The 15,321-nt window shown below is 41.1% G+C and overlaps 1 protein-coding gene and 1 long non-coding RNA gene across 3 annotated transcripts in view; one reads left to right on the top strand and one right to left on the bottom strand.

Annotated features, from left to right (window-relative positions):
• Positions 1–10,759, bottom strand: part of LOC140195365 (uncharacterized) — a 29,062-nt gene extending 18,303 nt beyond the window's left edge. For both annotated transcript variants that reach the window (XR_011885439.1, XR_011885440.1), the window contains exon 1: positions 10,583–10,759. This is a non-coding gene — a long non-coding RNA (uncharacterized lncRNA). The remainder of the gene's footprint in view (positions 1–10,582) is intronic.
• A 137-nt stretch (positions 10,760–10,896) lies between these two features.
• fignl1 (fidgetin-like 1) lies at positions 10,897–14,841 on the top strand. Its single transcript, XM_072252005.1, has 2 exons — positions 10,897–10,934; positions 11,903–14,841. The coding sequence occupies exon 2, from the start codon at positions 11,913–11,915 to the stop codon at positions 14,061–14,063; it is 2,151 nt and encodes a 716-aa protein (XP_072108106.1). The 5' UTR covers positions 10,897–10,934; positions 11,903–11,912; the 3' UTR covers positions 14,064–14,841.
• Positions 14,842–15,321: the final 480 nt, after the last annotated feature.

Genomic DNA, 15,321 nt, shown 5'->3' with positions numbered 1-15,321 from the left:
CCTAGTCACATTATGTACCATCACAGGAGACTGAGATACAGATATTTCACCCATCAGTTTCATTTACAACTTCCCACATGATACCAGCTATACCCAGATACATTTCACAATAATTTTAATTTTCTCAGTATGACTAGATATCTGAGTAGTACAATTCATCTCATCCGTTACAAACATTACCAACTTCATAAATGAGTAGTACAATTCATCTCATCCGTTACAAACATTACCAACTTCATTTTATCAACTAGTATCTTTAGTGATAGACCTATGATGTTGACATATAGCTTCTGACTTCACATTCTGTTTTCTGACTGGTAATACTTTATCAAGGTTCAGTTTAACTTTTTGCAAGGCCTCTGCACAAGACACACCTAATTGTACATTAACCTGTTGAACTTCAGCTGCATTCTTAAGCACTTCACATCCTCTATAAGCTGCACTCTGTTCTCCTCTGTGATTACAATATTTAAATTTTATGCCTTCACAATCTTCATACGTGCGTTATCCACCACACTTACTACCTTAGGTTCCCACGACATACTGACATAACATGCCCAAACCTTTAACATTTGTAACATCTAAGCAGAGGTGGAATACAAGGTTGTACGTTATAACTAACATACCCCAAATTCAGGGGCGGCGCTAAGGTGGTGTTAGCTGGGGCCATAGCCCCAGCAGAAATTGCAATAGCACCTGCGTAGCACCACCAAGAAATTAACTGAAATTTCACATACGAATTGCAGCTGCTTTGCTTTCTCTGTATAGTTTTGAATACAGCTTGTTTCTCCAGTTGATCTAGTGAAACAGCACCCTCAAGAGCTGCGTAACACTAAGGGGCAGAAGACGCTGGTGGGAGTTGTGTACAGGCCACTTAACAGTAGTAGTGAGGTCAGAGATGGTATTAAACAGGAAATTAGAAATGTGTGCAATAAAGGAACAGCAGTTATAATGGGTGACTTCAATCTACATGTAGATTGGGTGAACCAAATTGGTAAAGGTGCTGAGGAAGAGGATTTCTTGGAATGTATGCGGGATGGTTTTTTGAACCAACATGTCGAGGAACCAACTAGAGAGCAGGCTATTCTGGACTGGGTTTTGAGCAATGAGGAAGGGTTAATTAGCAATCTTGTCGTGAGAGGCCCCTTGGGTAAGAGTGACCATAATATGGTGGAATTCTTCATTAAGATGGAGAGTGACATAGTTAATTCAGAAACAAAGGTTCTGAACTTAAAGAGGGGTGACTTTGAAGGTATGAGACGTGAATTAGCTAAGATAGACTGGCAAATGACACTTAAAGGATTGACGCTGGATATGCAATGGCAAGCATTTAAAGGTTGCATGGATGAACTACAACAATTGTTCATCCCAGTTTGGCAAAAGAATAAATCAAGGAAGGTAGTGCACCCGTGGCTGACAAGAGAAATTAGGGATAGTATCAATTCCAAAGAAGAAGCATACAAATTAGCCAGAGGAAGTGGCTCACCTGAGGACTGGGAGAAATTCAGAGTTCGGCAGAGGAGGACAAAGGGCTTAATTAGGAAGGGGAAAAAAGATTATGAGAGAAAACTGGCAGGGAACATAAAAACTGACTGTAAAAGCTTTTATAGATATGTAAAAAGGAAAAGACTGGTAAAGACAAATGTAGGTCCCCTGCAGACAGAAACAGGTGAATTGATTATGGGGAGCAAGGACATGGCAGACCAATTGAATAATTACTTTGGTTCTGTCTTCACTAAGGAGGACATAAATAATCTTGCAGAAATAGTAGGTGACAGAGGGTCCAGTGAGATGGAGGAACTGAGCGAAATACATGTTAGTAAGGAAGTGGTGTTAGGTAAATTGAAGGGATTGAAGGCAGATAAATCCCCAGGGCCAGATGGTCTGCATCCTAGAGTGCTTAAGGAAGTAGCCCAAGAAATAGTGGATGCATTAGTGATAATTTTTCAAAACTCGTTAGATTCTGGACTAGTTCCTGAGGATTGGAGGGTGGCTAATGTAACCCCACTTTTTAAAAAAAGAGGGAGAGAGAAACCAGGGAATTATAGACCGGTTAGCCTAACGTCGGTGGTGGGGAAACTGCTGGAGTCAGTTATCAAAGATGTGATAACAGCACATTTGGAAAGTGGTGAAATCATCGGACAAAGTCAGCATGGATTTGTGAAAGGAAAATCATGTCTGACGAATCTCATAGAATTTTTTGAGGATGTAACTAGTAGAGTGGATAGGACCAGTGGATGTGGTATATTTGGATTTTCAAAAGGCTTTTGACAAGGTCCCACACAGGAGATTAGTGTGCAAACTTAAAGCACACGGTATTGGGGGTTAGGTATTGATGTGGATGGAGAATTGGTTAGCAGACAGGAAGCAAAGAGTGGGAATAAACGGGACCTTTTCAGAATGGCAGGCGGTGACTAGTGGGGTACCACAAGGCTCAGTTCTGGGACCCCAGTTGTTTACAATATATATTAATGACTTGGATGAGGGAATTAAATGCAGCATCTCCAAGTTTGCGGATGACACGAAGCTGGGTGGCAGTGTTAGCTGTGAGGAGGATGCTAAGAGGATGCAGAGTGACTTGGATAGGTTGGGTGAGTGGGCAAATTCATGGCAGATGCAATTTAATGTGGATAAATGTGAAGTTATCCACTTTGGTGGTAAAAATAGGAAAACAGATTATTATCTGAATGGTGGCCGATTAGGAAAAGGGGAGGTGCAACGAGACCTGGGTGTCATTATACACCAGTCATTGAAAGTGGGCATGCAGGTACAGCAGGCGGTGAAAAAGGCGAATGGTATGCTGGCATTTATAGCGAGAGGATTCGAGTACAGGAGCAGGGAGGTACTACAGCAGTTGTACAAGGCCTTGGTGAGACCACACCTGGAGTATTGTGTGCAGTTTTGGTCCCCTAATCTGAGGAAAGACATCCTTGCCATAGAAGGAGTACAAAGAAGGTTCACCAGATTGATTCCTGGGATGGCAGGACTTTCATATGAAGAAAGACTGGATGAAATGGGCTTGTACTCGTTGGAATTTAGAAGATTGAGGGGGGATCTGATTGAAATGTATAAAATCCTAAAGGGATTGGACAGGCTAGATGCAGGAAGATTGTTCCCGATGTTGGAGATGTCCAGGACAAGGGGTCACAGTTTGAGGATAAAGGGGAAGCCTTTTAGGACCGAGATTAGGGAAAACTTCTTCACACAGAAAGTGGTGAATCTGTGGAATTCTCTGCCACAGGAAACAGTTGAGGCCAGTTCATTGGCTATATTTAAGAGGGAGTTAGATATGGCCCTTGTGGCTACAGGGATCAGGGGGTATGGAGGGAAGGCTGGGGCGGGGTTCTGAGTTGGATGATCAGCCATGATCATAATAAATGGCGGTGCAGGCTTGAAGGGCCGAATGGCCTACTTCTGCACCTATTTTCTATGTTTCTATGTAATTACCGTAGCACCCACGCAGCAATGAAGTTATAAACTCTGTCAGATCCACTCTACACTTCTGCTTATTTGTTCGTTGTCAATGTCTTGCCGTTGCTGTCCTCAGACCAGTTAAGCCAATTTAAGATCACTTAAGGTGGTGATGTCACTCACTCTCATCTGTATACATTCAGGCGCAGATCCATGGTCTCACGAGACTAACGGTTCTACACACACACACACACACTCAGTTCTTTTACAAGCTCGCGTGGGCCTGGCATGTGCATTATTTTGGCAACGTGAAAAATGGATCGATTTTTCCTGAGAAAACAACCTCGTCCAGAAGAATCAGTGGTGCCTCAGTCTGAGCCTGTCTTAATTGAAAGTGACATGCAGAAAGTAGTAAGTGGGGATGAAGACGACAGCAGTTCATCGAAGGAGTATGAGGGCGAAGAGGAACAAGAAATGGAGTGGGATTCAGAAGAGAATGCAGATGACGCTGCTCTTCGTGCAAGTGGGAATACCGTTAGCGATGTTAGCCAGCAGCCTGAGGAAGAACCCCGTCAGCCAGCATTGAAAAAGTACCCTTCACTGCTCGCAACAGTTTGGCAATCAGCAAAGGAGTTTTATTCGTGGCTGGTTTGACTGACTGGAATATTCCATCACAAAAGATACTATGTTCTGCTTCGCATGCAGGCAATACCTATGTGGAGGACATGGGTTCCATTCTGAGTCTACCTTCACTGTCACCAGTTACCACAAATGGCGGAAAGCTACAACAGCTTTCAAAACCTACCATGTAAGTGCCGCTCAGAAGTTTGCTATGGAGGCATAGGCCGAATTCAGATTGAGAAAACAAGACGGTTCAAGATAGGGAAATATGCTTGACAAAGGACATGCAAAGATTGTCCAAGAAAAACGTGAGTATATGAGAGCTGTGGTTGAGTCTCTAGCAAGGACAGACAGTGAACGAAACAGTGGAATTTCTAGCTCCAATGAGACCCTACCGCAATGCATTTACAGATTTATACAAACTAATCTGTATATCACTGACTCTACCTGTGACATCTGCTTCATGCAAACGGAGTTTCTCTTGCCTCAGATGCCTCAAAAACTACCTAAGGAATAGCAGCGGCGATGCTCGGAACAGCAACTTGGCCCTGTTGGCCATAAACAGCCGGAGGACCAAAGCACTTGACAACCAGAAAATCATTGATGCTTTCACCACCAATCACAACAACAGATGGATTGTGCTTCTCTGCAAACATCAATGGTGAGTGCAGTTGATTTTTTTTAAAATTTGGGTCAAGATTAATGCTGATTATTATCATCATTTTGTGGTGGATACCCCATAGTCCTTATGTTTCCTGCAAATCCTAAACGATTACATTTACTGCTATTAAGCCTACTGGTTTTGCTTAGACTTCCAAGCAGTGATTCTGTTGATTTTTGTTTTAAATAGTAACCAAATTAATTGAGGTATTGCATGGTCAGATTATGATTTGTCCAACTCCTGGTAAAGCCTTGCATCTGTTGTTTGCCTTATTTGACTTTACTAACAGTGTATCTTTTGGCATTGTAATGCGAATAGCAGTGGATATTGTGGGTTAGTGTTGTGTTTTTCAGTTGAAAAGCACGTATTTGATGTTGATTGCAGGATTGGTGCATGATTCACATTGTGTGCTGTGGGTTGGATGCTCTGTTGGTTTGTTTGTTTATGCTCTGTGTAGCTCGAGTTGTCTCCGATGCTGTTGATACTGTCACAGTTTACTTCTATATTATACTTATCAATTGCTGTTGCTTGTGAATCAACAGAGGCATTTATAGTAGGCACATAATGCTTGAAACTGTCTTTTGAACGCCACGCATCTGGCCTTGCAAATACATATTACCATAGGGTACATCCCTCAGTACCATCACTGAGTAATTCAGCCCCACTGTAGCACCAACAAGAAAAAAATCTCTGGCGCTGCCGCTGCCCAAACTAACTTGATCAGGGAGCTTCACTTCATCAAAACAGATAAACTATCGATCCTTTCCCCACTTCTGACTACTTGCAATCGCTTTACCTCCTTAAGCTTGCCTCCCAATAAATGGGATTTAACCTCTTCTATTGAAATTTCCACTCGAACATCCGTTACGGCAACATAGGTAATCTTTTTGCCAAGTAAAGCCTTTGATCATAATGCATTCTCACACTGCTTTTTATCCTTACAAACAAATAACACCTTCCCTCCTCTTGCACGTAAACAATCTATATTTTCTATAGCTAACTAACTCTGTAATTAATTTAATGGGATTGATGGAAGAAGGCTGTTCCAGGCCAAATTTAAACAATACCTTGAAGCCTTTCTTTTTTTTCCCCAAAATATCCAGCCCTTCCTCTCCATCACTTGAAATCATTCCAATATTATATACCTTTTTCTATTTTCCAGATCTGGATTCAACTTCATTCCAACCTCCTCCCACCAACCCACCCACACTCAAGCCCTCCATTTGCAGTTCCTTTTCCAGATCCTTCCCCCTACCTGAATCTACACTATTTCCTAACATCCCCACGCCATTCACAGCCAGCGCCACCAACCACCACTCCTCCCTGAAGTCCAATGAGCCAAGCAACATGCCAGTTGGACCTCCTTCTTCTTCTATTTCCGGCAGTTTAGATGTATCTAGGTATAATACTGCACTCTGCAGGATGTATATTTAATTATAGAATTTCAAAAAACTTAAATTCTCGAATATAAACTAGTCGCACATACAAACCCAATAATAAACTCTTCAATCAGATGGTGGTTCTCTTGGTGGCCCAGCAAGGATTTAATAGAAAAACAAAATACATTTATGTCAGACAGCCTCTTGAACAATATGCTTCTTTCAATTTTATATCGATTACAACTCAGCAAAACATGCTGAACAGTCTCTGAACTACCACAGTCACATAATCCAGTAGGATATTTTCCTATTATCTTTAAATAATAGTTTAGCCCACAATGCCCCGACCTAAGTCTTGTTATTTCACCATATCTCTAGGATTTAAAGAATAACAGTCTGAGACCTTTTTAACTAGTGGGTGATTAGAAAAGAAATACCTTCCCTTTAATTCATTTTTCCAATTCTCCTGCCACTTCTTCTCTATACTTTTATCCTACTACTGAATTCTGCTCTGCCTAGGGGCACTCTAATTTCTACTTGCCTGGTCTCTAAGGAAGACTTTTGCAATGCCATCCACAATTTCATTTCCCTCCACCCAAAATGCCCAGGTATCCATGTAAATCTGACTTCACAACCCATCTTCCCTACTCTAAACATAACTAAGAGAAACTCAATAACTATGTCAGGATGAGCTTTTGATTTATTCTCTTTTGTAGCCTCTAAGGCAGCAATAGAATCTGAACAGATGATAACCCTGGATGGTCAAGAGTCTTCTATCCAGCATAAGGCCCAGAGGATTGCTAATAATTCTGTTGCAAAGACAGAAACACCACCTGAAACCCGGTGACCAATCTTAACTCCAAGTTGAGACATGTATATCCCAAATCCTGCCTTACTGCTCTCTGGGTCCATTCCGTCATCAGTAAAAATATTCAGATAAGATCCCCATTTATTATTTAAATATTCATTTATGATCAACACTGTTGAAATTGCTCTGCTTCCTTGAAGCTGAAAAAGGAGGAATAGGTCTACTTCTGGTTCTGGTAAAAGCCAAAAAGGAACGGTGGCGAGCAAATTTGGTCAGCTATGCCTTCCTCAATCAGTTTCAATTTCACAGCCCAATTATTAACCAAATCTAAAAATGAATATCTTTTAATTTTACTTTGGTGCTCCAACTTACCCTGTAAAAGACATTTTGATGGACAGCTCTGATTGAAGCCATTTAGTTTTGCCCAATACTGCAGGCACAACTGAACTCATCTTGAATGTAGAGGCATTTCTCCCATCTCCACATATAATGCAGGGACGGATATTGTTCTAAAAGCTCCACAACAGAGTTTAAGTGCTTTGGACTGCACAGTGTCTAGGTAGACCTTCGCCATACATGTATCTTTATTTTACAATCAATTCAAACACCTTAACTACACACAGGTGATCTCCATTTAACTAATTATGTGACTTGTAAAACTAATTGGCTGCATCAGTGATGATTTGGTGTGTCTGATAAAAGGGGATGAACACTTATGCAATCAATTATTTTGTGTTTTATATTTGTAATTCATTTAGATCACTCTGTAGAGATCTGGTTTCACTTTCCAATGAAAGAGTCTTTTTCTGTTGATCAATGTACAAAAAAAAAGCCAATTTAAATCCATGTTGTAAAACAATAAAACATGAAAACTTCTGGGGGGGGGAATACTTTCCCCCCATTCTGAAGCTGTATCCTCTAGTCATAGATTCTCCTATTATAGGAAACATCCTCTCCATATCCACCCTTACATCATTTAATAGGTTTCAATGAGGTAACCCCTCATTCCTCTGAATTTCATTGAATGCAGGTCCAGAGCCAACAAATGTTCTTCTTACAGAAAAAGCATTCAATCCTAGAATCATTTTTGTGAACCTACTTTCTAAGATAAAGAGGCCAAAACTGCTCACAATACTCCAAATAAGGGAGTACCAGTACTTTATAAAGTCTTAACATTACATCCTTGCTTTTATATTCTAGTCTTCTTGAAATTAATGCTAATGTTGCATTTGCCTTCCTCACCACAGACTTAACCTGCAAATTAACCTTTAGGGAATCCTGCACAAGGACTTTCAAGTCTTTTGGCATCTGTTTTTTGTATTTTCTCTCCATTTACAAAATAGTTAACCTTTTCATTTCTTCTACCAAAGTGCATGACCATTCACTTCCCAACACTGGATTCCATCTGCCATTTCTTTGCCTATTTTCCTATCTGTCTCGGTCCTTCTGTAGTCTCTCTACTTCTTCAAAACTACCTGCCCCTCCACTTATCTTCATATGATCTGCAACCTTTGGAACAAAGCTGTCAATTCCATCATCCAAATCACTGCCATATGTGTCATCACTAGTCACCGACTGCCAACCAGAAATACTGCCCTTTATTCCCACTCTTTGCCACCTGGCAATCAGCTAGTGCTTTATCCAAGCTAGAATCATTCCTGTAATACCATGGGCTTTTAGCTTGTTAAGCAGCCTCATATATGGCACCTTGTCAAAAGCCTTCTGAAAATCCAAACACACAACATCAACCTATTCTTTTTCGTCTATCCTGCTTGTTATTTCTTCAAAGAATTCCAACAGATTTGTCAGGCAAGATTTTCCCTTAACCATGCTGACTGTGGTCTATTTTACAATGTGTCTCCTAGTACCCTGAGACCCCATCCTTAATAATCGACTCCAACATCTTCCCAGCCACTGACCTATAGTTTCCTTTCTTCTGCCTCTCTCCCTTCTTGAAGAGTGGATGGATATTTGCAATTTTCCAGTCTTCAGGAACCATTCTCGATTCTGGTGATTCTCAAAAGGTCATTACTAATAACCCCACAATCTTTTTAGCGTCCCCTTTCAGAACCCTGAGGTGTACACCATCCAGTCCAGGTGACTTATCTTTCCTCAGACCTTTCAGTTTCCCAAGAACCTCCTCCCTAGTAATGGTAGCTTCACTCACTTCATGACCCCTAACATCTAGAACTTCCACCATACTGCTAGAGCCTTCCACAATGAAAACTGCATCAATTTTTAGCAGTCTGATATCCACTTTTGCCTCTCTTTTACACTTTATGTGTCTGAAGAAACTTTTGGTATCCCCTTTAATATTGTTGACCAGCTTACATTCACATTCCATCCTTACCTTCTTCATGACTTTTTAGTTGCTGTTGGTTTTTAAAAGCTTCCAAATCCTCTAACTTCCCACTAATTTTTGCTCATTTATATATGTCCTCTCTTTGGCTTTTCTTGTTAGTCATGATTGTGTCGACTATTTTGGACCAACCATTCTGTGTGAGTGGATAAGTCTAAGATGAGAGGCCTCAGCAAGGAGGCAATGGTGAGAGGAGGTAAAAACAGGTAAGTTTTTTTAATACTAGTTAACTAAAAAGATACCAAGTTACAAAAAGTTAAACCAATTAGATGCATGATAAGGTGATGTATTGTAGCTGCATAATTTGGAAGCTGGTGGACTCCATAGTGGTTCCTGGAGATCACAGCTGCAGTAAGTGTTGGTTGCTAGGGGAACTCAGGCTCAACGTAGATGACCCGGAATCTGAGCTTGAAACACTGCAATATATTAGGGAGGGAGAGAGTTATCTGGGCATTGTGTTTCAGAAGGCAGTCATACCCATTAGATTAACTACTTCATGTGCGGTCTGTGGCCCGGGACGATGTTTGACTGTGAGTGGGGCAGGTAAGGGAATCCAAGCGGTAGTGCTGGAGGAGCCTCAGCCTTTGATTTTGCTCAAAGGTCTGAGATTGTTGCTGTCTGTGAGGATGAGTGTGGGGCTATAGGAAGGATGAACAACTGAACTGTGACACTGTGGTTCAGAGAGCCATTCAAGGGGGGAGGAGGGAGAAAGGAGAGAAATGTAGTTATAGTTGGAGATGGTATAGTTAGGAGAATAGACATGTTATCTTTTGCAAGGATCAAGAGGCTTGAAGGCTGTGTTGTCTGCATGGTGCCAGGGTTTAGGACATCTCGCCTAATCTGCAAAAAGAATTTGGAGTGAGAAGGGAAAAACCCAATTGTTATGATCCATGTAAGAACAATGTAGGAAGAACAAGGAAAGAGATTCTGCTGAGCGAATTTGAGCAGTTGTGGGTCTAAATTAAAATGCAGAATCAACAAGGTAATATTCCCTGAATTGTTACCTCAGCCACATACAAATTGGCACAGGTCAACAAGTTCAGATAGGTAAATGTGTGGCTCAAGGAATAGTGTGGAGGGAGTTTGAGTTCATGGGACATTGAGGTAGGAAGGTGCTTTCAGTTTATTCAGTTCACTCAGAGAATGCAATCCTTAATGGTCTGTGTGTATAAACATTTCACAACCAGGACATTTTCTAACACTTTTAACATAATAATGTATAAATCCAGTAACGGAATGCTGGTATAGACCATTATTCGCACCCAGTGCGGTTCAGTGAAAACATTAGTATAAATATTTTGAATGGTCAATCTCCTGCTTTAATTTATCAATATCATACCTACCTTTTAACAATTTCTTCTTCAGCAAACACTTAAATAGTATTTTCTGCATTTTTATATTTCACTTTCCTTTTGATGTTCTTTTGTGCATACAGTAACGTCATTGGTAACATATCTTAGTCTCTCGGGAGTTAGAGACTGGGAATATCGGCGGTTTGCACGCTGCATTCGCAGGTTGATCGCCCGCTGGCTCGCCTGTCCTTCCCGCCGCCCGCCGCCCGCCGCCGGGTGGCGCGCGACCACGGGACTCCGACACGACCATCTTGCCTCTCGGAGAGCGACCGTTGTTAGTGGCGCGCCTTTCGGAGGGCGGGCTTGGGCGGCTGCAGAGCTGAGGGTGAGGGAGGCAGCGTCGGTAAGTGGGAAGGTGAATGAATGAATGAGGAGAGGGCAGGAGGAAGAGAATGTGGAGGGAACGTGAAGGAGGGGGCACCGAAGGGGAGAGGGGAACATCAAAATGAGGAGAGGAGAAAGCTTCAAAGGGCACTGGGAATGGAGGGGATGAGGTGGGAGCATGGTGGGTGGGAAGGAAGGAGAGAATTAGAAGAGGGGGACGTGGGGGAGGAAAGGAGGGAGGGGATAAGGAAAGGAGAGAGTGGTGCTAGGTGAAGGGAAGAAGGGCAGAGAGTGGCAAGAAGGGAGAGGCAATGCAGAGTGGAGGGAGGGGTGAGTGGGGAGATGCAATGTGGGAGAATGGGGTAGGGAAAGGCTTAAACGGAAAGGTGGGTGTGAAAATAGAGAAAGTGGGAGGTATGGTGAATATGGGAGGAGTTGAACGGTCAGAAGGAGAGATGTAATGGTCAGAAGGAGTGAGGAATAAAGTTGGGAGGAACAGGGAAGACTAGGAGTGGAGAGGATGAGAATAGAGAAGTGAATTTGCAAGGGAAGATGGGTAGGGGAATAAGGGGTGGGTAGAAACAGTGGTATACATGGGGGGATTGATAGAGTCAGAAAGTGAAATCAGGAAGGGGTTGAGAGAGGGAAAAAGAGGGAGAGCACTGGGCAGTGACGTGAGGATGCAATAGTGGTTCTCGATTGTGAAAGGTCGGCAGGACTTTATAGTACTCATGTAACCGGTTTCATTTAAAGGTTATAAGGCCTTTTGTTTAATAGCAGTGCTCCTTCATATTGGGTATAGATCCACTTATGATTTAAAGTTGTCAACTGGTCAAAGTGATCTCTAAAGCAAGTTTGAAAGGCAGCTCTGTTGGTTTAGGCAGTTATTTTTATGCAGGGTAAAAAATCTTGAGAGAATGATGTTGTGAATCAAAGTTACGGTTTTTGTAATTCTAGAAATGCTATTTTTTGTTTTCTTCTGTGCAGGTTTAGTAAGATGCAGTCTCATGATGCACTGCACCTCAGTGAATGGCAGAAGCATTACTTCAATATAATATCCAATGATTGCTCCCCTGGACAGAAGGCAGATGCTTATCGTGGGCATCTAATGCAGTTGCAATATGCATGGGCAAATGCTGACATCTCTGAACAGTGTACTGCTAGCATATTTAGGAGATGTACTGAAAAGTATGCAGCCATTATTGATTCAGACAATGCAGAAATTGGGTTGAATAATTATGCTGACAGTGCTCTGAGTTTATCAAAGTGTCAGAGAAATGAAAGTAGCCGGTGGCAGTCGTCTTTGACGACAGACGACGTTTGCAAATTAAGATGTGTTCAGGAGATGTTTAAGTCCGGCAATAAAGCGAAGGATCTGCTAATATCAGCAGCTGATGTTTCAACTGTGGTTGGGAAAATTAATCACAAATCAAGTTCAGACCATCATAAAATGGAACCTATATCTTCCACTGATACAGAATCTTCGGTATCTAAAATTTTTATTTCGCCTGCTGAAATGCCTTCCCGAAACATAGTTGGAAATAATTTTCCAAATACCTCATCCACAATTACTGCCTTTGCAGGAATGAAAAAGGTGCAAAATCCATTGATTGCTAATCCAGGGAATGATGAGATGAATGCTTTAGGTTCCTCAAGCACTTCCACATTAGCATCTTGTAGAAGTATCCATAATAGTCCCCTGCTGAAACTAAGCAAAGTGACAAATTGTTCTGGACCTCTGGCAAGTCAGAGAGGCACTGTTTCTGAACAATGTTTGACTCTTGATAACAAATCGCCCCCTGTACCTTCTAGTACTATATCAAAAAGGAAGTCTTCCTCTTTATCCAGCAGTGGAGGCAATGATTCGTATAATTACATGTCATACGGACATTTTCAAAATCAAAGTTGGACCAATATTAATCAAAAAAGTTTTGACAGCATGACCAAGAGCATGAGAAGTGATGCATGTGCCACTGATGAGAGATGCATGGTTACTTTTAAAACTGCTAAAGAGCAACTGCATGTTGAGCAATTGAAAAAATGCGGCAATCCACCTCAACGGCTGCCTTTAACAACAGCAACAACAAACAATAACTTAAAGAAATCACTGGGCACGGTCAGGTCTCGTGGTTTGTTTGGCAAGTTTGTTTCTCCAGTTTCAAAACAGGATAACAGTGATGAAAATGGTGGAATGTCTTTGCCTCATGGAAACAGTTCTTTTGAACCTTCCCAACCAGTGGATGAGCGTTTGAAGAACCTTGAGCCAAAGATGATTCAATTAATTATGAGTGAGATCATGGACCATGGTCCCCCAGTGAACTGGGATGATATAGCTGGGTTGGATTTTGCTAAAGCAACAATTAAGGAGATAGTTGTTTGGCCAATGCTTAGACCAGATATCTTCACAGGACTCCGTGGTCCACCCAAGGGAATCCTTTTATTTGGCCCCCCTGGAACAGGGAAAACTCTAATTGGTAAGTGCATTGCTTGTCAGTCAGGAGCTACTTTCTTTAGTATTAGTGCTTCATCATTGACTTCTAAGTGGGTTGGAGAGGGTGAAAAAATGGTACGTGCAATGTTTGCTGTAGCACGCTGCCACCAGCCTGCAGTTATCTTCATTGATGAGATTGACTCTCTTTTATCACAACGTGTTGATGGGGAGCATGATTCTTCTCGTCGAATAAAAACTGAGTTTTTGGTGCAATTGGATGGAGCTGCTACTTCAGCAGATGATCGTATTCTTGTGGTGGGAGCCACAAATCGCCCTCAAGAAATTGATGAGGCAGCTCGTAGACGTTTGGTCAAAAGACTGTACATCCCTCTGCCTGAAAGTTCAGCAAGGAGGCATATAGTAGTGAACCTGATGTCTTGTGAAAACTGCTCCCTGAGCCAAGAGGAATTGGAGCTAATCATTGAACAGTCTGAGGGGTTTTCAGGAGCTGACATGGCTCAACTTTGTCGTGAGGCAGCCTTGGGGCCAATTCGTAGCATTCATATCGCAGACATCTCTACTATCACACGAGAACAAGTTCGGCCTATTACATTCATAGATTTTAAAAATGCTTTTGTAAATGTTCGGCCCAGTGTATCTGCGAAAGACCTGGAGCTATATGAAGAATGGAATAAAACTTTTGGTTGTGGCCGATGATCATTGCAAAACTGTTTAGGACTGTAGAAGTGTTTCTTTGAAGTTTATTAAATAAATTCTTTTGTTGATATTTATTTCCTTATGCATATCCAATAAAGTTGACTTTTACGAATTAGATACTTTGAGTAAGCTATTATATTCAGAACTGTTTAAATTGCTTTGTTCCAAACGATTAGTGTACTATAATTCAAACTATGGAATCCTTTTACTCTTTGGTAAGTTTTGCATAAGATGGTACCTCTGTACAGTATGTCATTGTAATCTTATAACTATGAGGAAATATAGTGAATATATTGATGTATGTGCAGTGGTTAAACAGTTCAATTGCAGGCCCAGCTTTCTGCTCTACGTTTTGACTAAATATTCCATTGCAATTATCCAAATGGGCACTAATTTCAATTCAATACGATCACCCATTTGAAAACTTTTGACAGTTTGGTGGTTCGTTTGTATTTCAAGAGGGAAGAATTTACAAAAATGCTGGAGGATTTGAAATAACTATATTGATATCTTTTCTAATTAGTAGTCAGAAATAAACAATTCAAAGCCAAGGCAATAGGATACTGTTTTTCTTTTGTGCCAAAAAATGGTTACTCAGCCGTGTAATTGCTATATGTAACGTGTGCTTTGATTTATAAATATTCATGATATTTTGTTATCACCCATTCACTCTTTTTGGGATATGGCTCTGATTTATGCAACTAATTTTCAATTTTAGAAATGCTGCACAACTCTGTGCTGCAAATACATGGTTTTAAAATGTCCATATTACATATGCTCCAGCTATTATTGATTTGTAAAATTTTGCTAAATAAAACATTATCCAGAAATGCACCCTCTTCAGGTCTGTTTGCAGTTAAAAGTTTAGTTAACCAGAAACAGCACCAACATCAGTTTTGGTGGTGATCAGAATACTTAACTATACTGCTTATCCCTGTGTTATTGCAGTTGGGAAAGACATTCAACTTTATGGAAATTTGTCCTTATGCAATTCAGAAAATCACTACCAAAGAATCTGAGAATTTGCTCTTAGCGAAATTTATGTGACTTAGTAATACTTTTTTTTTCAACTCTCATTTCTTGACAAATACCCACCTGATGCAATTTTGCGTCGTAGAATGGCATTACATAGATTATGAGTTATTTAAAGGACAGCTTGTCAGTATGTTCCTATGAGGAATAGATACAATGACAAGGGTTGGGAACCATGGATGTTGAGAGACATTGCAAATTAGTCAAAAAGCAAAAAGAAAGTATA

Source organism: Mobula birostris, chromosome 3 (assembly GCF_030028105.1).
Source record: "Mobula birostris isolate sMobBir1 chromosome 3, sMobBir1.hap1, whole genome shotgun sequence".
Lineage (NCBI taxonomy): Eukaryota > Metazoa > Chordata > Chondrichthyes > Myliobatiformes > Myliobatidae > Mobula > Mobula birostris.
This window is presented reverse-complemented; position numbering and strand designations above follow the sequence as displayed.